General features: G+C 35.4%; 1 protein-coding gene across 1 annotated transcript; it reads right to left on the bottom strand.

Moving 5' to 3' along the window:
* Window positions 1-12,382: 12,382 nt before the first annotated feature.
* Spf30 (Splicing factor 30) lies at window positions 12,383-22,043 on the bottom strand. Its single transcript, XM_069826912.1, has 5 exons — window positions 21,846-22,043; window positions 21,421-21,692; window positions 19,112-19,273; window positions 16,122-16,248; window positions 12,383-12,755 (listed from the first exon to the last, which is right to left on the bottom strand). Exons 1-5 carry the CDS (start codon window positions 21,897-21,899, stop codon window positions 12,612-12,614), a joined length of 759 nt encoding a protein of 252 aa, XP_069683013.1. The 5' UTR covers window positions 21,900-22,043; the 3' UTR covers window positions 12,383-12,611.
* Between the last annotated feature and the right edge of the window lie 12 nt (window positions 22,044-22,055).

Raw genomic sequence — 22,055 nt, 5'->3', positions numbered from 1 at the left:
CACCGCCATTATTGAGGCACTTGTCATAATGGGAAACCAGTTTTTGTATGCCTTCGTCAAAGAATGATACCGCCTGTGATGAAAACCAAGTCTGCACTTCATGTTTCACAACATCATCGTTTTGAAATGTTTTCCACCAAGGAATTTCTTTAGATGATGAAACAGGTGAAAATCGCTTGATACCAAGTCAGGACTGTAGGGAGGATGGTCGAATTGTTCCCAACCAAATGATGTGACGAGATCTTGAGTTTGTTTGACTGTGTATGGCCGGGCATTATCATGAATCAAAAGGATTCCACATGAAAGCATTCTATATCTTTTGTTCTGTATTGCACGACGGAGATTTCGTAGTGTCGCACAATAGACGTTATTGTTGACTGTAGCATTCCTGTGCAAGAATTCAACAAGCAAAACATCTTGTCTGTCCCAGAAAACCGTGCACATGGTCTTGTGAGTGGATATTGTGTTTGAATTTCTTCTTCACTGGGGATGCTGTGTGCCTCCACTCCATGGATTGTTGCTTTGATTCAGGAATGATGTGAGACACCATGTCTCATCACCTGTAACGATATGCCTTAGCAAATCATTGCCTTCCTCAGCATATCTCATGAGAAAAGCCAGTGCAGAGGCGGATTGCTTGTTCTTGTGCTCATCAGAAATATTTTTTGGCACCCATTTTGAGCACAATTTCCGAAATCCTAAGCATTTTGTCACAATGTTGTAGAGGACTGATCTTGAAATGTGTGGAAAATGCGAAGAAAGCAACGATATTGTGAAATGTCTGTCTTCGCGAAGTTTTGCTTCCATAGCTTGCACCAAATCATCCGTGACCACAGTCGGTCGGCTGCTCCATGACTCATCATGCACATTTGCACGACCTTCCTTAAACTGTCTAACCCACTTGCTCGCCATTCCAGCACTCATTATTGTTCCCCCATAAAGCTCACGCAGTTGGTGATGAATGTCTGCTGGCATAACATTTCTCGTTTCCTAGTACCCGGTACTCGTTACATAGGTCGTTTTTATGTTTACACAGTGGTTCCTTTCTGAAAAGAATTTTAATAGTTTGTTACTAGATGTGATTCTAGTCAGTTTGTAATATATTTTTGGTCCAGGGAAAATATACATCTTTATGATTATACAACAATGACTGACTTAACAGCTTATGTAACGAGTACCGGGTACTAGGAAACTTCCCATTTCTCGCATTCAAAAAACGAATCACTGATCGGACTTCACAGTCAGCGGATTGTTCGATTTGCTCTCACAATAAAGAAACACAAAATGACTGCCGCTCACAGCTGTGTCTGGCTTCCTAAAGAATGGAGGAAGTCATTGCACATGCTCAAAATCGCTACCGCAGTGCTGCCATGGAAACATTTTAAAATGGTACTTACTTTAAAAATACCTATGCCTCGTACATATATATGGTGGAAGTAATAATATGTAAAATATTTTCTCAGGAGCTGTAGTAGTCAACCATGGCTTGTGACATTAAAATTTGGGAATACTCTGACACATCGACCAAGCTGCCCTATACTTACTTACTTGCTTTTAAGGAACCCGGAGGTTCATTGCCACCCTCACATAAGCCCGCCATTGGTCCCTGTCCTGAGCAAGATTAATCCATTCTCTATCATCATATACCATCTCCCTCAAATCCATTTTAATATTATCTTCTCATCTACGTCTCGGCCTCCCTAAAGGTCTTTTTCCCTTTGGCATCCCAACTAACACTCTATATCGATTTCTGGATTCGCCCATACGTGCTACATGCCTTGCCCATCTCAAACATCTGGATTTAATGTTCCTAATTATGTCAGGTGAAGAATACAATGCGTGCAATTTTGTGTTGTGTAACTTCATCCCTCTTAGCCCCAAATATTTTCCTAAGCACCTTATTTTCACACTCCCTTAACCTATGTTCCTCTCTCAAAGTGAGAGTCCAAGTTTCACAATCATAAAGAACAACCGGTAATATAACTGTTTTATAAATTCAAACTTTCAGATTTTTTGACAGCAGACTGGATGATAAAAGCTTCTCAACCGAATAATAACAGGCATTTCCCATATTTATTCTGTGTTTAATTTCCTCCCGAGTATCATTTATATTTGTTACTGTTGCTCCCAGATATTTGAACTTCTCCACCTCTTCAAACGATAAATTTCCAATTTTTATATTTCCATTTCGTACAATATTCTCGTCACGAGACATAATCATATACTTTGTCTTTTCGGGGTTTACTTCCAAACCTATCTCTTTACTTGCTTCCAGTAAAATTCCCGTGTTTTCCCTAATCGTTTGAGCTGCCCCATATTGTATATTATTTATTTAGGATAGTATGTGCCCTGAAGTTCTATTGTTGGAAGCAATCACGTAAGTACATGAGCTTGTGAAATACTAATATGCAGTAATACACACACAAATGTTTGTAGTGAGAAAGATGGTGGTCTGGTCAATGCTTCCTGCATAATTATCTTTGTTAGTAAGTAGACAGTCCTCTTCTTTTGCACTGCAAAGTGGTCGTATAAATGTATTCATTCTTTTCAGAGTAGAGAAGCACCATTCTGCTTCTCAAGTGGTTATCGGAATGATCAGTATGATTTGTATGAGTTTGACTGTACCATAGGCGAAGATGTTTTTTGACTTCAATTTCGAGTTCATTTCCGAAGCACATCCTCTTGAATGATTGCTCCAATCACAACTACTTTATGTATAATTACAAAAGAAACCCCTTTTATCCCTATTTTTTAAATAAGGTATAGCCTATGTATCACATGAATACTAACAGCAAAATTTAAGACAGATTATTTTTAGAAAGAAATACTTTCAGCTTTCCCAACTACGAGAATGTCTTATTGTACAAAGTGTACCTACCTAACACATAGAGCAAAAAAAAAAAGTATGATAATTATTTATTGTTTCTGTAGTGCATACATTAGCTTCAATGAGTGGCGAATTTATATTTACCTGTACTGCTGGTTTACATACAATTTGTAATCATTCTTCATGACATTGCTACGTAACAATCGCGATATTACTTTTCGGAGCTGAAAATAGATTTAAATAAAGAGCACATTAATTCTCTGTTATGTAGAGTAATTCTTTGGTGGAATGTTGGTAAAAATCAATTTTAGTGCGTTTATTTTCGGTTACAAGCAAAGACCTTGTAAATTAATAAGTTGCTAGAGTTAAACAGATTCAATTGTTTCGTTGTGTATTGTTTGGAATTCAATTTTACGAATTACATAACCATGTAATAAGTGTTTAGTTTCTGTTAATTGTTGTTAAGTTAATTTATTGTGTTTAGTGGAAAGGACAGGGGCATTAACTGTTTTATTACAGATAGGGTTGCCAATCGTCCAGATGTTGTAGGTACTTTCCTATGCATTAGTCATTTCTCAATTATTATTTTTTTTAATTAAATCGGTCGACCAACAAACTGCTATACAGACCATTGTTGAATGATGTCATTATATAGTAGCATGACGAGGTTGGCTATTCAGGCTCCTCTAATTACATTTAGGCTATTTTAAATTACCGGTAATTAATCATTAATTACTGTGAAATCGAAAACATAGATGGTGAAACTAGTGGTGATCAAAATGTGATGTTGAAGTTTCTATACTATGAATAACATTTATGAAGAATCATCTGTGTCGTTGAGAAAGATGTCCTGAGGTAGTTTCCTTTTAAATCTAGATCAGGGCTGTCCAAAAGGTGGCCTGTCAAGCTTATCAAATGGCTCGCAAAGTTGTTGCTTATTATAATGTAAATTTAATGTTTCTCTTTTTTTTATCAGAGTTAACTTTTTTCAGTACGATTCTAGGAACTGAACATTAATTTAAGAAACAATAGACTTTGTTTTATTAATTTATTTTATAGTATTTTCCATTTAGTGGTGTATATATATAAAGCAGTTCTGCATTGTATTTCATTGAGTATCCGAAATAACTTCTGCAGTTAGTGATTCTGCACTACTTTAAACTTGCTGTTTGATATGCACGCACATTTTCCTAACTTGTGTGATTTTCGTCAGAAAATTACGGCAATGTTCGCAAGTACTTAGTTGTGTGAAAGTGCATTCTCCATCATGAACTTTATCAAGAATCACTACAGAAGCTGCCTTGTAGATTGTTCTCTTCTACGACTCACAACAGGAACTGACGTAGACATCCCAGACCTTGTGAATGCTGCTGATCGCCTTCATCTATCACATTGAAGAGGTATTTATTCTTTTAAATTCATATTTATTATATAATTTTTATTAATAGATGATGGATATATTTATCTATTAACTCAATTACCAAATTTTGATAGAATATTCTTTATTTTGAAGTTGTGGCCCTCCACCTCATTAATTTAGGCATTTATACTTCTCTCAGCTCTATTGTAATTGGACACCTCTGGTCTAGATGGCTGACATCTTCCTCCATTATGTCACAGCTCCAGGAATGCCAAGAAGTTGTTGAAGAAAGATTTTGACATTGAATGAATATATTGTTGTAGTTTAGTCAACTGCCTGAAGACAGATTGGAACCTCATATGTGACACACCAATAAGGCATCACTTAAGAGGCAACTAAGCAGGAGATAATGGAGGAGAGTGGCCAATTTCTTTCCCAATTCATTGTTATATCGCTGACTAGTTATATATTTCACTAATCAAACTTAAGATGTATACATGTATGGTATGTATTTATTTTGTATTGTATGTAGCAATAAATACCTGTACCAAATACAAACAGATATATTGTTGTAGTGGTCTGCACATCTGGCTTCATATGGATGAATGACGAACAGTCAAGTATCCGCCATTATAAAAAAATTAATTGTTAATCCTCTAACAATTCATTACGAAATGAACACGTTCTTTTCACTGTCTCCTTCGGTTTTTCATTTTAACTTTAATAACTACCACCGCTGCATTTCTCATAGTATTCGACTTAATTTCTTTGTTCATTAAAAAAATCCTTCGGAGTTGTTTGGTAGCTGCTATGAGTATGAGAGTGTTTTTTTTTTTTTTTTAACTGTTGCTGTACTTACTGAACTTACCGATTCTCTCTAAAATACAATAAGACTCAGGCTCTAGTGCAAGCCTTCAGGTTCCACCCCCATAAAAAGAAATAAATAAAAATTGCAAGTACACAACATCATCCTGTAACACAGAAAATCATTTTCAATTTATAATTCTAATATTACTTTTTTTTCTGTTAAATGTTGATTTGGAATCTGTGAGAAGTACAGTGAAACCTCTCATTTATGGACATTGAAAGGACATAACAATCTGTCCTTTATTGGGAGGGAGGTTCCCCAATGTAACAGTAAATTTATAATATGTATTATGTATCCCTTCACAATTTAAATTAAATGTATTTCTATAGTTTAATTTTAAATACAGTATACTACAGTAAATTCTTTGCAACTTTGAACTACAGTAGATACGACCGAAAAAGGAAAATACGGTACTGTGCCATGCAATTTTATTCTAGGTCTACAGTTATGCAGTACTGTAATTTACAATTTTCAACTTAACCTTTACGTTCAGGTGTCATGTCTCTGGAAACAGAACAACTGATTGAAGTGAAGAGAATAATCCTACTAACTGTATCATATGTCGAATACAATTTCACGATCACAGAAAACTTTGACCCATCAGACAGGTTAAATTTTATGACTCTTTATCCACCCGCTTCCAGCTAACAAGGGGTAGCCAGCTGGGCTAGTGGTAGCCTACGAGACTCTTATTGTCTTCTTTCATGATAAGGAATTTATGTACTTACTTACTGGCTTTTAAGGAACCCGGAGGTTCAATGCCGCCCTCACATAAACCCGCCATTGGTCCCTATCCTGAGCAAGATTAATCCAGTCTCTATCATCATATCTCATCTCCCTCAAATCCATTTTAATATTATCTTCCCATCTACGTCTCGGCCTCCCGAAAGGTCTTTTTCCCTCTGGCCTCCCAACTAACACTCTATATGCATTTCTGGATTCGCCCATACGTGCTACATGCCCTGCCCATCTCAAACGTCTGATTTAATGTTCTTATTTGAAGGATTCGTAACAAACTGTTTTTTACAGTGATGGGTTGTTAGCCCTTCGCCCAACCCCCAAGCTGGAGGACCACCCCTCATCGGCTGTCCGCGACTGCTTATTCAATATATTCGCAGCTACCCTCCTATCTGGAGGCCGTCTCCTCGATCCGCAACCTGAGGATGCACCATGCCGTGGTGATAGGGACCCACAATACATGGAAGGAATTTATGTATAGTTCTCAAAACTAAATTTTCCATTTTTGTAACACATTAGGTCTTGAATCAAATTCTGTCCGCAGTCAGGAGGTAAAGCAAGCTTTAGCATTGTAAAACAGCTGTCCGTGTCTGAGAGTGTCTGTAAACGAGGGTTAAAATTATCATTATTTCTATATTATTTCAGTTAGGATATAAAAATCTGTCCATATATGAGGAGTGTCCGTATCTTGGGGGTGTCCGTAAAGAGAGGTTTCACTATAATTTATAAAATTGAATAATATGGGTATAGTGGAGATGAAAATTAATTTATATTACAGTGCCATCTTGGGCAGTTGCCCAGAGGTCCCATGCTAATATATCCACAGACCAGAATTTAATATAAATTTTCCGATCACTTGTCTCAGCATTTAAATCTCTTGCTAACTCGGTAGCGAATAGAGATTTAAACCCTGTGTAGCATTTAAAAACAGGGAGAATATATAAAAATGCTTGTATCTCTTATAAATTTCAATATTTTTGTAATAATCAGTAAGTAGGTTTTAACATACATTTGGTTTTTTTTATTGTTATTCCATACCTGAATTAAAATTAAAATAGAGTTTGTCACTCTAGTCATTAAGAAGCTATTTCTTTTTTACCTCACATACAAATAAAACTAAGCGGCAAGGGAAAACGGTCACTACGCGAGGCTAGTGAAAGACAAGTTAAAAATTAATGGCGTGACTTTCGACGTAGAGTTATGTTTGGACAGCGTAAATAAATCTGGAATAGGTGAAAATATAAGCGAAGAAAAAAGAAAAATGCTTAAGGATAAAGTAATGGGAATAGTGAAAGAAAATTCATTTAGTACGAGGAACGAAGGCGTGAAGAGCAAGAAACCTGACATGCTAGAGAGTCCGGAAGTCGGAGTTTGTCGAGGACAGCAAATTCCGATCGAGAAGCATGCGGCAGAACGACCCCGGCCCGGTGGAAAGGCGAAGATAGAGGAATGACCGTGAGGAGTTGCACGAACGTATGGAAGAAATCTGTAGTGACGTCACCACAAGGTCACATCAAGAGTGTAATGTGTCAAATGAATAGGAGCGGTAATGTAGACGTGTGTGGTGTCAGCGAAAGAAATGTAGGCAACGTGAGACAACAGCTGGGAAAGGTTAATGTGCAAAAGAAAGTCGATAGGGATAAGGCGGAGAGCAGCAAGGATAAACCAGCATACAATCTAAGGAAATGGTGTGTCAGTGGAATGAAGGATTAATTAAGGGTGCAGTGAATATGGGTGAATAGTGTTTTAGTATGAGAAGGGTCATGATGAGTTATTTAATTAGTAGGAATGAGTAGGACGTATTGTAAATATAGGAAGAGTAGAGGAGCTAAAAGTAGGACTAGACTAGATAGGTATCAGTAGGAAAAAAAAAAAGTAATATAGATAGATGTAAAGCAAATAATAGAGGGTAGGCTTAGTTATAGTACAGTAAATGATTGTAGTGATATGTTAAATAAGTTGGTCTGGAAAAATGATGAATAGAAAAAGTAATTGTTACGTTGTTATTAGGAATAGGAAATAGTAGAAGGTAGGAGTAGAGGGAAAGAAGGAATATTTAATAAACGCAGAAATATAGGAAGTGTGGTGAATGAACATGAAAGACTTAGTGGGTGAACATTAAATGATGAAGAGATGTCGGTCATTAACATCGAGTATTGTACAAGTTGTAAATAGTATATGGAAGGGACTGCTGGCCCGAATACTATATAAGTGAAGGGCCAGCAGGACCAAAAGTTTGAGTGAGAATAAACCATACCATACCAAATAAAACTGTAAACGGTATCTTTTGCCATACTGAGCTGTTTTAATTCAGGTATAGATGATCACAGAACCCAAGAATTTAATTATTTTACTCAGTAATTTTTACCTTTGTCACTCAAGAAATTTAGGCGATTTTATTCAAGAAATTTGAGGGTCCCTACCTATTTTTCGAACAGTGGAACTTCAAGATTGTCCATAGACCACATATCTGCTTTTCAAGCTGACGATTTTATCTTTTTATTAACGCAGACAAACTTCAACTTTAATTTTTTTAAGCAAATCGCTCTAAAAGAATGAGGATATCTTAAGTCCTTCCCCATTTACTGCAATCGTGAATTCCATTGTGTTTACAGCAGTTATTGTAATTATCTAACTGTATTAAAAACGGAAATAGGATTTCTGGAGGAGGGGCAGGCATAAGTTATGTACTCAGCTATAGTATAGGAACAATGATATTGTTCGACGTTTGTATTGAAAATAAAGCAGTAGCAGTAAGATATACTTAGCAACGCTTGCCAAAGTAATGGCACTTCATCCCTTTCGTTTATATTGTACAGTATTGAACATTTTCGAATTAGAAATGTTTTACAGCTGGGGAGTAAAATATCCTTCGAGATATCGAAAAATTCGAGTAATAGAACTTCGAGTTACGGAATAAGTTTTACACACAAATTATACATAATGTTGCCGAGAAATTAAAATTACCTCAAGATATCGAAAATTCGAGATACAGAAGTTCGACTGTATAGTATTCAAATAAAACGAAAACATAATGTTGTTCTATAATGCCAGGCATTTGACGATAAAGTAATTTGATCTCTTGCACTCCAATATTTTTCAAAGATATTATCATGGCCAGCCACTGAAGCACAGATTTTGAGGTGTTCCGAATCCATTTCTTGATTTGAGTTGCACAATGGGCAGTTAGGAGACTGATATATTCCAATTCTATGCACGTGTTTTGCCAAACTGTCATGGCCTGTTGCCAATCTAAATACAGCTACAGACGATTTTTGTGGTAAATCAGGAATTAACTGTGGATTATGACGCAGAGAGTTCCATTTTTTCCCTTGAGATTGTGTTATCAAATTTTGTTTTTGAAGTCTAAGTAGTTATAATAGTTATAACATAATAGTTTTCGGAATATGTATGATAAGAACTTTCTTGCGTTAAATATTATTAATGTATCTTGTTAACATGTTTCGACCTATTTTCGGTCATCTTCAGAACTGGTCGTTGTTGGTCTTGGCCCCTCTTGTTTCCTATGTGGGTGCGTTATCAAGATGTATAATAGTTTTAGTATCTTATTTAATTATGTAACATGGGTGAAGGTTACATATGTCCCAGCCACTATAGTAACTTGCTAAGTGCCTTGAAAACGCGTTGGATTTATAGTATTCATTATTAGAAATTGATGTGATGATTGGAAGAGCTGTGTGCCCTCCCAACCCGCCCTAAATACGTACCTTATATACGAAAATCGTCGTACGTGAATGAAGAATACGGCCATATTTCCTTAATGTGACAGCGGGTTTCAGTGTTATCAACATAATAATAATAATAATAATAATAATAATAATAATAATAATAATAATAATACCTAATCAAATCTAACCTAACCTCTCACATAGTGCTACACACCTAATCAAATCTAACCTAACTTGTTACATAATACTAACCCCTGTAGTAACATTCCTCAAGTTTAGTATCATTTCGTTTGCAAATATTGCCCGCCTTGGTGTACTTGTCCAGAACCATCCAGTGGAAGAAGTGGAAGGTGATAGCGAACGTCTTTCTTCTCCATTCTTCATAATTACATTTAGTTCGTTAAGCGTGTGTTATATGTGAATGAATCAATGTGTTAATGCAGTGGTAATATATATATATATATATATATATATATATATATATATACATACACAAACACACACACATAGTGCAGTAAAAATTGAAATGTGTAGTGGTTGTGATAAAAGTGTTGAAAATTGATTTATAGCGTCACATTAGCAGTGTTAAAAGTGTGCAATATTCGTTCAGTGGCCAGTGGATACTCTACCTCTACATGAAACGTCAAGAGGCATAGTGTATGAAAACTTTTGATCCATTGTATGTACAGTAAAATCTCTCGTAACCAGCACCCAAATAACCAGCAATACCGAAACATGGCACTTTTGGCTGGGCTAAAAAAAAAAAAAGTTTAAATCTGTCACATTACCACAGTCTGGGCCGTCAGTTTTGCCACATTAGGAAGTTCACACGAAATTTCGTTTTCAGTGAATATTCGAACCTAAAATGAGTATATTATTTATGTTGTGTGATGTGTTTCAATAAAGAAAATCCACATAGTTTTTATGTTTAGTTATGTTCGGACTGTCAGTGTTGTCACATTAGAAGTTCACACGAACTTCCAGTTTCAGTGAATATTCGAACCTAACATTAGTGTGTTATTTGTGTTGTATTTTAGTAAGGAAAATCCACATAGTTTTCATGTTTATTTAGTTATGTTCAGGTCGTCAGTGTTGCCATATTAGGAAGTTCGCATGAACTTTAATTTTCAGTGAATATTCTAACCTAGAATTAGTGTTTTATTTATGTTGTGTGATGTGTTTTAATAAGGAAAATCCACATAGTTTTTATGTTTATTTAGTTATGTTCGGACTGTCAGTGTTGTCACATTAGGAAGTTCGCATGAGCTTTAATTTTCAGTGAATATTCTAACCTAGAATTAGTGTATTATTTATGTTGTATGATGTGTGTTAAAGGGACGCTTATGTGAGTTTTAAATCTTTTACAATTTTCATCCAAAATTCATTAATTTTAAACTACATAAACATGCCTACAATACTATCATTTGTACAAAATTTGGTGCCATTAGGGCTAATAGTTTTGAAATGATATTTTTTAAATGTATTTTATATTGATGTCATTGAAAAGACTCCTTGCGTCACAATTTTTAGTTCATATTAGCTTAAAAGCTTCAAAATAGTCATGGGAACATAAATTAATTAGCTTTTTGAGCTTGGTCTAAATAGAGAGTCACAATAATTTTTTTTAAGTGGATTTTCTTAATTTTTCACCATTATTTCACCATATTGTCCCCTTAATAAGGAAAATCCACACAGTTTTTATGTTTATTCAGTTATGAGGGGGTGAAGAAGGGATAGTGACCCGAAACATACAGCCTCTCCTATCCAAATGCCATCCTCACCTTCCCGTGGTCTACCCTGTTTCTACCAATGAGGAAATGGCTACAGAGTACAGCGGTATAACTGTTTCATCAAATGCAGAGTAAATGCTGCATTACAAGCCTGTCCAGAGGCTAAAAGTGGCAGCCCCACTACTGGACTACCTAACGATAAGCCTAGTAACCTATCTTAGGGAAAATTACATTACTTTCAAGCCTCAAACAAGCAGTATAAGGCAAAATTTCAATTATCTGGGTTGTGAAATATCTTATCAAAATGAAAAAGATGTGAACAAGAAAATTACCAAATTTGCACAAATTCTAGGAATAATAAACAATACATTAAAAGCTAAATTAGTACAAAATTCTACAAGAATAAAAATAATAATACACTAGCATTACCCTCCCTTTTATACGGAAGCGAGATTTGGTCATTAAAGAAAAAAGACATGAACAGAATCAAAGCAACGGAAATGAAATTTTTCAGGAGGACAGCAGGATATACTCTTTTAGACCGAAAAAGGAATGAAGAAATTTTAGAACAATTAGAAGTAGAGTCAGTAGAAGAAAAAATCAGCAGATACAAATTCAATTGGCTAGATCATGTAAGAAGAATGGAAAATTCAAGAATCCCAAAAATTATGATGCAATATAAACCTAGAGGACATCGTCGACCAGGAAGACCTTTAAGAAGACTGCTAGATGGGGCCGAAACAGGTCTACAGAGGCCTAATTCGTGAAGGATGATGATGATGATGATTCAGTTATGAGCACGTGATAGAGAAAGAAACTTCACATGGATGCAGTTTCAACACTTGGCATCATGAAATACGAACTTTTTTTTGTATAATAGTATTTATTGAATTATCCGGCAAAATCTCGTATCCGGAACTAGTCTGGTCCCTTTGATGCCGGTTAAGAGGGATTCTACTGTATATGAATGTGTGTTGTTAACTAATGTCGAATGCTTGGCAATAAAGCCATTATTAACAGTCTTGCTATCAATAAAAATTACGTAGATGTTAAAAAAAAAAAAAAGGCAACTAAATTTCATCTTCAAAAGCATTACAGAATAGGAAGAAAATATATCAAAATGTTTCATTTTAATGAAATATCGTAAGTGATTTGATTACAGAAACAAAGTTATAATGATAGTGTTTATTGGTATATATAAACTACTATTTCACATGAACTGCTACACTAAATCACAATGACACAACAAAATTCTTGATAGATGTTATTTACATTTTAGATCACAATTCATAATGTAAAGACATTAATCTTGTATGTGTCCATAACGTCACAGAAGTTTTAAGTCTCTGGAATATATCCACACCTCTAGTGTCACTGCACAACAATTTGTTTCTAAATCTCACACTCCTTTCCTCCACTTTTCAGCTGTCGTAAATTCTGTCATTGGTTTACCACTCATTCCACATGTACCAATACCAACACGTCCATTTACATTGTCTGGTGAAGCAAATATGCTTTTCTTGGTCATCCCCTTCTTTGCAGTCTGAAAAAAGATAATACATACAATATTTTTACTTAGATCTGCGTAATTATTACTTTTCAGTTACGAATATTATGTCTGCTGTGGATTTCCTCCAAGAATTCGTACTACTTCTGCTACCAATATTTTGTCTAAGCTTTCTGATGCTTAAAATATGATTGAGTACAGATATTTTAAGTGTCAAAAAATCATTAAAATGGTTTTCTTTAGACTGAAGGTTCTGGTTAGTAGATTTATGACATGAAGAGATATCTTATATTTTTGTGGTATATAATTTATTGATATTAATCTTATGTAGAATAAGTTTTCTAAAATGTATTATTTTTTCATTATATTCTGAAGTTTTAAAAGATTTAAAACTATGTGGGTCATGACTATACTGTTTTCGCTGTAAGAAAAATACTAATGTAAACATAAGCACGTTGCTGTCATACCCATGATTGGCTCCCAGTCGAAACACTCACATTACGCAGGAAAATATAGTTCGTATTTGGAAACCATAATCTTGTATTATTGAAAATAAAAAATTGAATTCTAGTTGTTAAATACGATGAAACATATAACTTCACTCGTATGTAAAACGCTATGTAATAGAAAAACTATTTGTATATATTATGTACAATGAACGTAGATGAATACCAACAGTAACACCGCAGTAGTCTGTTCTTGTAACAAGCTGGCATCACTTGAGCTTGTAGTTGTTCACGTAAGCACATGGTACTGTAGTATGGCTACTGTATCCTCAGTGTGCGTGGTTATTAAACATAAGAGTGGAAACCCTCTCAAAAGCGGAGAAACAAATAGTCTTAAAGGTATATAATAAGTTATGTGATAATTTAATTACAGTAATTATAAAGTAAACGTTTTCTAAGCAAACGAATGCATAGTAGTGAGATTAGGCCTACTTGACGAGTAACGGGAAATGTTTAACATGAAACAGAATGTACAACAGTAGGCGGGAACACGTACTGAGAATCTATGGCGCCAAACAGCGGCCAATGAAGCCTCACTTCAGTCACGTGCTGTTGTTTACATTAGGATTTTTCTTACAGCGAAAAGATTATAAATGTTATAAGTATTGATATTCTCTAATCATCCATCAAAAGCATTTTATAATATTCTATCTTCAGTTGTGTTAAGTGTGTTAGTTTAACTATTGATGACTAGGAACCGGATATTTTATGTAATATCAAGGTGTGAAATATGTACATAGTTACGTAAGAAAAATAAGCTGCATATGTACCAAAATATGTAAAATCATGAAAATATTTAATATCAATATCTGCGCTGGTTTGTATTGTTAAGCCTAGATATTTGTAGTCTGGTACAATTTTTAATTTTCTTTTCTTCATGACGATTTCTATTGTTTCTGGTGCTCTTCCACCGTTTCTGAGTATCATCATTTCTGCCTTGTTCACATTTATATCAAATTTATTTTTATTGCATCATTTTACCATGATGTTTATTGTTTCTTTTAACTTTGTAAGGTCTTTAGACCCTACTACTATGTCGTCCACTTATGCATATGAGATTATTCCCTCCTTGATTTTTACAATACAGAGTAGTTGTATGAGAAAGGTTGCCTTTTGTTCATTCACATTTACAGTGGGCGGTAAGGGATGAGTGCCTCTTTTACTTCCTGGAACTTAGAAGTTATGTTTCGTCCCGAAATATAGGCCTATCCTTTCTCGTGTAGGTAAAAAAAGGCTTATTTCAAATTTCTTTTTCCTTTTAAAGAAGTAAAAATGAATAAAACCTCTAAATATGTAGATTTATGTAATACCAAGCCATAATATGTAATGTTGGGTAAATATTTAAAAATATGTAGTATCAAATTTTAATATATTAATGGTAATTACAAGATTCGCAAAGATTTGTTATTTATATATGGTTAGGTTCAAAGGAATATAATATGTAATTACATAAAAATCCGGTCCCTATTGATGACTCATCTTCTTCAAAATAATGTTTAAAAGAAATTATGTTTGAAGATAAATAAGTTAATCTCATCACCCAGGATTTAAGAGATGAATTAGATAAAATAGATACAATTTTTCTTACAATTTTTTAGAATGACATATTGAATCGAGAGAATGAAAATTGAGGGGAAAATTGAAATATTTAGAGAAAACTTGTCACACAGTCACTTTTTTCAACACATACTACCTCAGAGATGAGCTCAAGATTCCTCAGAGGATGACTACTCTAACTGTTCTAACTAATATCGACAACTGAAAGCATACTTCCACTCGGTAATGAGTTTTGGAATAATATTCTGTGGAAATTCCACAGATAGTAACAATATATTTCTATTACAAAAAAGAATAATTAGAATAATAGTAGGTGCCAAATCTAGGGAATCGTGTAGGGCTATTTTAAAAAAACTACAAATAATGCCCATGGCTTGTCAGTATATCTTTTCATTAATAATCTTCCACGTATGTAATCGTGAAAACTTTGTAACTAATTCACTAGTTCATAGCATAAATACACGTCAAAAAATTACTTTCATACTCCATCGGCAAGTCTATCGTGCTATCAAAAAGGAGTGCGTTATATGGCAGTAAACGTTTTTAATAGCCTCCCTATCGATATAAAAAATGAAACTCAAAACATAAAATTATTTAGGGCCAAATTAAAGAAGTACCTAATTTCTCACGCCTTCTATTCTGCAGGTGAATTCATGACATTCAATAACACTTCATGAAATTGATACTAAAACTTTGTGTTGTACTAGTAGACTATATTGTAAATCTCGTCTATATATATATTTCATCTAGACTGCGACTATGAATTAAGATTTTATAATAGTATTAAGTTTTTTGACTTGTTCCATATTCTAGCTGTAAGCATGTACGAATATCATGGAATGTTAATAAATACAATACAATACAATACAACTCTTAACTGATGATAATATATCAAGTTCCAATTAGAACAACTGAAAATTCCATTAAATATACTATAAATGAAACATCACCGGATTTTACAGAGTACCGTATATAGTAAAATTAATTTTATAAATAACTTCCTAGCTGTAAATTCAGTGGACCAGAGCTCGTTTCTCAGTAGAAATGTACAGATTTAACTCCATCTCACACGAACTTGATGTGTGCAGCTTATCTTATTTTCACTGCTGTCTCAAGTGATGACCTTGTGTTATGCTGACTGCAGGAACAATCAGTCCCACTAAATGAATTACATGTGTTCGAAACCTGAAAGGTCTTTTGTAGGAGCCCTACATATTCGAAATCCTCACAGAAAAGAAGCCGGAACAGATCAAAATCCAGACTGAATCTTTAAAATAGATGGTGATGGCATTATGAATAAAAAATAGTTTTAGATCAAAAAGAATGAAAAACTGCATACCTTTGAATTAAATGCAAGCCATTTATTCTTCTCCCCTTCTCGTTCCTCTTCCATCTGCTTATACCTTTGAAGCTTCTTTTGTTTCTTCTTCTTTTGATATTCACGTTGTTTTGATATAACTTGTTTTCTGTTAAACAATGAAGAATAAACATAATGAATTTAAGTGATCAAACAATACAGTAGAGACTGTTACCCCTTAATCACAATTTCTCACAATCACACAACATTCCCACTGACGGAATTCTCTATCTTCTCGTAACTCCTCCAAGAACCATAGAAGACAATAACTTACTGGCTTTTAAGGAACCCGGAGGTTCATTGCCGCCCTCACATAAGCCCGCCATTGGTCCCTATCCTGAGCAAGATTAATCCATTCTCTATCATCATATCCCACCTCCCTCAAATCCATTTTAATATTATCTTCCCATCTACGTCTCAGCCTCCCCAAAGGTATTTTTCCCTCCGGTCTCCCAACTAACACTCTATATGCATTTCTGGATTCGCCCATACGTGCTACATGCCCTGCCCATCTCAAACATCTGGATTTAATGTTCCTAATTATGTCAGGTGAAGAATACAATGCGTGCAGTTCTGTGTTGTGTAACTTTCTCCATTCTCCTGTAACTTCATCCCTCTTAGCCCCAAATATTTTCCTAAGCACCTTATTCTCAAAAACCCTTAATCTCTGTTCCTCTCTCGAAGTGAGAGTCCAAGTTTCACAACCATACAGAACAACCAGTAATATAACTGTTTTATAAATTCTAACTTACAGATTTTTTGACAGCAGACTGGATGATAAAAGTTTCTCAACCAAATAATAACAGGCATTTCCCATATTTATTCTGTGTTTAATTTCCCCCGAGTATCATTTATATTTGTTACTGTTGCTCCCAGATATTTGAACTTCTCCACTTCTTCAAAAGATAAATTTCCAATTTTTATATTTTCATTTCTTACAATATTCTCGTCACGAGACATAATCATATACTTTGTCTTTTCGGGATTTACTTCCAAACCTATCTCTTTACTTGCTTCCAGTAAAATTTCCGTGTTTTCCCTAATCGTTTGTGGATTTTCTCCTAACATATTCACGTCATCCGCATAGACAAGCAGCTGATGTAACCCGTTCAATTCCAAACCCTCTCTGTTATCCTGGACTTTCCTAATGGCATACTCTAGAGCAAAGTTAAAAAGTAAAGGTGATAGTGCATCTCCTTGCTTTAGCTTTAAGCAGAATTTAAAAATGAAATTACAAAACTAAAGGTATTTTTTGTTCAGTGTCAAATCCAAGATTCCTGATTTGTTTGAATAATATATGATCATTTTCTCAATCTTTAGGGGCCTTCTCATTATAGTTAGTCACCTTTACTTCTACAGAGTGCCCCATAAGTCTGGAACCATAGGCGAATTACTAAAAATGTTTTTTCTTTGCCCATAGGACAACTGAGTGATGTCTTTAAGTAAAGAGGAATGTATTCAACTGAGCCTTTATGTTGAGGGAGGTTGCCATGAATTTAATGTTTTGCACCCAGAACAAGCACTAATTACATACAGTTGTGTGGGAAAAAATCATTAAAAAATTCATTGAGACAGGATTCATCAGAGACAAATCGCATAGTGGACCATTGAGGATAGTATCTGATGAGCAGATAATGTGCAATGTCCTGGCATCATTTTTGAAAAGTCCTAACAAGTCGATTCGCAGAATGTCCACAGAGACAGGCCAGACATTGCACCTTGTCTGCTCATCAGATACTGTCCTTGATGGTCCTTGGCACGCATTCTTGGTGCAAATCATTAAATTCATGGGTAACCTCCCGCCAAGAAGCAGGATCAGTTGAATATGTTTCTCTTTACTTAAAGACATCATTCAGTTGTCCTGTGAACAAAGAAAAAAACTTTTTCAGTAATTCGCCTATGTATATAGTAGTGTATGAAAAAGCAATTTTCATTTCCGTGGTTTAGCGTTATTTTATATGAAATGCTCATTTGCCTTGGAGGCAGTGGAAGCAATATTACTCTGTCGAGTAGAGAATGTTGTTTTCTAATGCCAGGCATTTGACAATAAAGTCATTTGACCTCTTGCACTCCATTATTTTTCAAAGATATTATCATGACCAGCCACTGAAGCACAGATTTTGAGGTGTTCCGAATCCATTTCTTGGTTTGAGTTGCACAATGGGCAGTTAGGGGACTGATATATTCCAATTCTATGCAGATGCTTGGCCAAACAATCATGGCCTGTTGCCAATCTAAATGCAGCTACAGACGATTTTCGCGGTAAATCGGGAATTAACTGTGGATTATGATGCAGAGAGTTCCATTTTTTCCCTTGTGATTGTGTTATCATATTTTGTTTGTTGAACTCTAAATATGTAGATTTAATAAATCTTTTCACAGAGTAATATGTAGATTTAGTAACAGGTCTGTAAGTAGCAGTGCTGCCCTTCTTTGCTAATGCATCCACATTCTCGTTTCCAAGGATTCCACAATGGGATGGTATCCATTGGAATACAATTATTTTATTGAGTGATATTAATTGAGAGAGCATTTTAGTTATTTCTGCTGTTTGAGATGAAGGTGTGTGTTTAGAGACTATAGATAGAATAGCTGCATTCTTAAATTTATTGATGTGAAATAGAAGATTCCTGACACTTTCACTTATTGCAACGATTTCTCCATCAAAACTTGTTCCATATCCAAGAGATCTATAAAGTGAGAAGAGACAGCACGTAACACCTGCACCGGCACCTTGTTCTCTGGAGATCAAGGATCCGTCAGTGTATAAATGAAGCCAGTTTTGTGGAGGGTACCTAATATTAATTGTCTCTAAAGACAATTGTTTCATTATTTCAGTGTTTACTTCTGATTTCAGTATTTCTTCTGTTAAATGGTTTGGTTTAATTTGTAAGAATTAGAGAAGCAGAGATACGTTCAGATACGTATATTTAACAAATATACGTATCTGAACATTTTAAGATCAAACTCACTTGGACTTGCTATCAGCTACATCTTCTGCTGACCTCTTCACACCACTTTTAAGTTCTCTTAATTGGGCCAGAGTCGTCACATCTGAATTCTTATAGTTGTCAAACACCACTGATACTTCCTCGCCATCTTCTGTTATGTCCTCAATTGTTGCTTCATAGTATCTGAAAACAAATTAACCCTTAACGAGCGGTAAAATTGCTCCAAAATCAAGTTTTATATATTTCTAAGCACATGTTCAACATTAAGTATCCATACTACATGCACAGACTACAAATATCAGCATTATAAAACGATGGCACAGCCTGGCTAGAATGTCGGTTTTGTGTACTGGAGGCTCTGAAGGTTCCAAATAGTGTAGAATTCAATTGAAATTTGTGGTGGACAAAGACAGTGTTTGGAACAAGTACTGTCATCATTTCTCTATTCACCATCATGCTAGCATGGATAAATATATAATAGGATGCGAAAATGCGGTCAGCACCATCTGGCGGTGGGGGGCTGAAATAAGATGATCAGTGCCCAAGGTCGTAGGTGGTGAACATTAGAACTACGTGTTGGGTACATTACCCAGAGTTCTCTATTTATCCGTTCGAGATATTGCTCGAGAGTCGAGGAGATGGCGGAGAGAAACTTGCTAATAAGTGAACATAAAGTGATACGTGTGTGTATAAGCAGTGTATGTTAAACAGTGATGTTTATGGACGTTGTAAAAATAGTGTTGTTGAATGTATTGTAAAGTAATAGTAATATAATAAATTGAACTATCTAGGCCTAAGTAGTTCTTGCAGACTTTTCCATTGCCCTGTACAATAAATACCCAAAAAATAGTCCCAATTATCTAACCTTTTGCTTTATTTTTTGTCTCTGTCTGGTTACATTTTAATCAGGTAGTGTAAAATAGATCGTCTCTTTTATCTTCCTGTTGGCTCCAGTAAGAATTTTCAGTAGAAGATGCTGTGAGGAATAAAACTTACTGTAAATGTTTTTATTTTAAATTGGGTTAGTTTTGAATATCGATGAGGGTGGGAGGGAATACTTTCTGCACAGTTTAACATTTTCGTCACCAGGTGCGCTGCTAAATGCATGGAGTAATTACTCTTTTCGCTACTTGGTGCGCTGCTAGATGTAATAACGCCCCTCCCCCCAACAGGTGGCAGCAAGGTCAATTTCTACAACAGCGCCTCTAGTATGTGTTACGGGAAACTCAGTAAGTTTCGCATCCTATTATATATTCATCCATGATCCTAGTGTAATAAAAATTCAACTTTAGGCAAAACCTCAATATCTGTTGCTGGTAAGCTCTGCCCTGTATTTCCTCCGTTTGACACTCTATAGAATGCGTGGGAAGTTGGGGGGACACTCAGTGGACAAAAATGTAACTTTGAAATACGCGATCTGGTAACGAAAAATAGAACTTCGTTCTGTGTTATCTCTCTCTCTTTTTCCTTACTTCTTCGTCAAGGGTTGGATCCAATTTGTTGAACCTTCCTACCAATACACTTTCAGTTTTCGACCTATGCATTGAACATTTGAGCTAACAAAACAGAATGCGACACGAAGGAAATATGAATCTACTTACGTTTACCAGGTGTCAAATGCGCATCACGATAGTAATTTTGCAGCAGGGAGAGTGAAAGTAGTAAGGAAACTGGTAGTAGCAGTGGCGAGAGAGAGAATAAGGCGCGCTAGGGGAACTGATATCAGCAACAGATACTGAGTCTTACCTTCACTTTAGCATAATGGTTTCATAGTGCACCATAGGCAACATCTAATCGTAAGTTAAATTAAAGTAATTTGAATTTGGGCGCGCTTCCGAACAGAGGCAGCGTCCTATTCTCAATATTTTCTAGTCCCTAATTTTCGATTAATACACACACATATAAACTGGGGTCTATACTTAGGGGAAATGCCGCTGCCCCTGTTCGGAAGCGCGCCCCTGATATAAAGTGATATGTCAACATATCTACTCCATATTATGGCATTTTTTTTTCTACAGTCTAATAAAAATGAGGCCACTAGCGTAGCTCAGTCGGCAGAGGCGCTTGCCTTCTGATTCGGAGTTGCTCTCGGGCGTGGGTTGTAGTCCCGCTTAGGCTGATTACTGATTTGGGTTTTTCCGACGTTTTCCCCAACCGTAAGGCGGATGTCTGGTAATCTATGGTGAATCTTTGGTCTCATTTATCACCAATTTCATCGACGCTAAATAACTTAGTAGCCTAGATGATACAGCGTCGTTAAATAATCAATTATAAAATATAAATGAGTATATTATCTGAAAAATAAACTGAAATTATTCAAGGTGACTTACTGTCCATCATCACTCCAAATAGCAAGACATTTATCTCCCACTTTCCAATCTCTCTTGGTACAAATCTCTTCTGGTTGAGGTTTTTCGGCAGCTAGCAGCTTTGCCGTAAGATCTTCTTCAACATTCGAACTTGCAGCTGCACCTTCCGATGATTTTAACTCTAGGAGCTGTGTCTTAATTAGATCGCGCGTCAATTCTATAACCTCTTCAAGATCAACTTTTAATTTTAAAAGTTCTTCGTTTGTAGGGTCTGTTGTAAGGGCTGCTTCAACCTGTAAGAATAAGATTGTTTACAAAAAATAATAATGAAAAACAGCAGGCTATAGATGCTTTACAATACACATTAGGTTGCTAGGCCAACATCAAAGGGACTGTATAGCTCACTTGGCCAACATTTCGAGAAGTTGTTCTCGTAACTGACATACCTGCTGCAACTGTAACTTGTAATTTTGAAGATTTCCTTGTAAATCGTCTGCCATCGTTAAGACAAAAATACACAAATTGTACTCCTATAACCAAAGAAACGAAAACATGGATTGTTTAATGTTTACAAACGTTTACCAAAATGTATTTAATACGACTCTCGATATTCTTTTTTATGTACTCCTATTTTCAGTGTGTAGTAACACCAACAT

Source organism: Periplaneta americana, chromosome 5 (assembly GCF_040183065.1).
Source record: "Periplaneta americana isolate PAMFEO1 chromosome 5, P.americana_PAMFEO1_priV1, whole genome shotgun sequence".
NCBI classification, from domain to species: domain Eukaryota; kingdom Metazoa; phylum Arthropoda; class Insecta; order Blattodea; family Blattidae; genus Periplaneta; species Periplaneta americana.
The sequence above is the reverse complement of the archived record's forward strand: the minus strand, read 5'-3'. Positions and strand labels throughout refer to the sequence as shown.

What these genes read in the sequence shown, in the direction of transcription:
- Spf30 (XM_069826912.1), bottom strand. Translation starts at nt 21,899, where the DNA reads ATGGCAGACGATTTACAAGGAAATCTTCAAAATTACAAGTTACAGTTG. An exon ending in ACAAGTTACAGTTGCAGCAG is followed by an intron (nt 21,693 to 21,845) that starts GTATGTCAGTTA and finishes TTATTCTTACAG; the next exon opens with GTTGAAGCAGCCCTTACAAC. An exon ending in ATTTGGAGTGATGATGGACA is followed by an intron (nt 19,274 to 21,420) that starts GTAAGTCACCTT and finishes ATTTGTTTTCAG; the next exon opens with ATACTATGAAGCAACAATTG.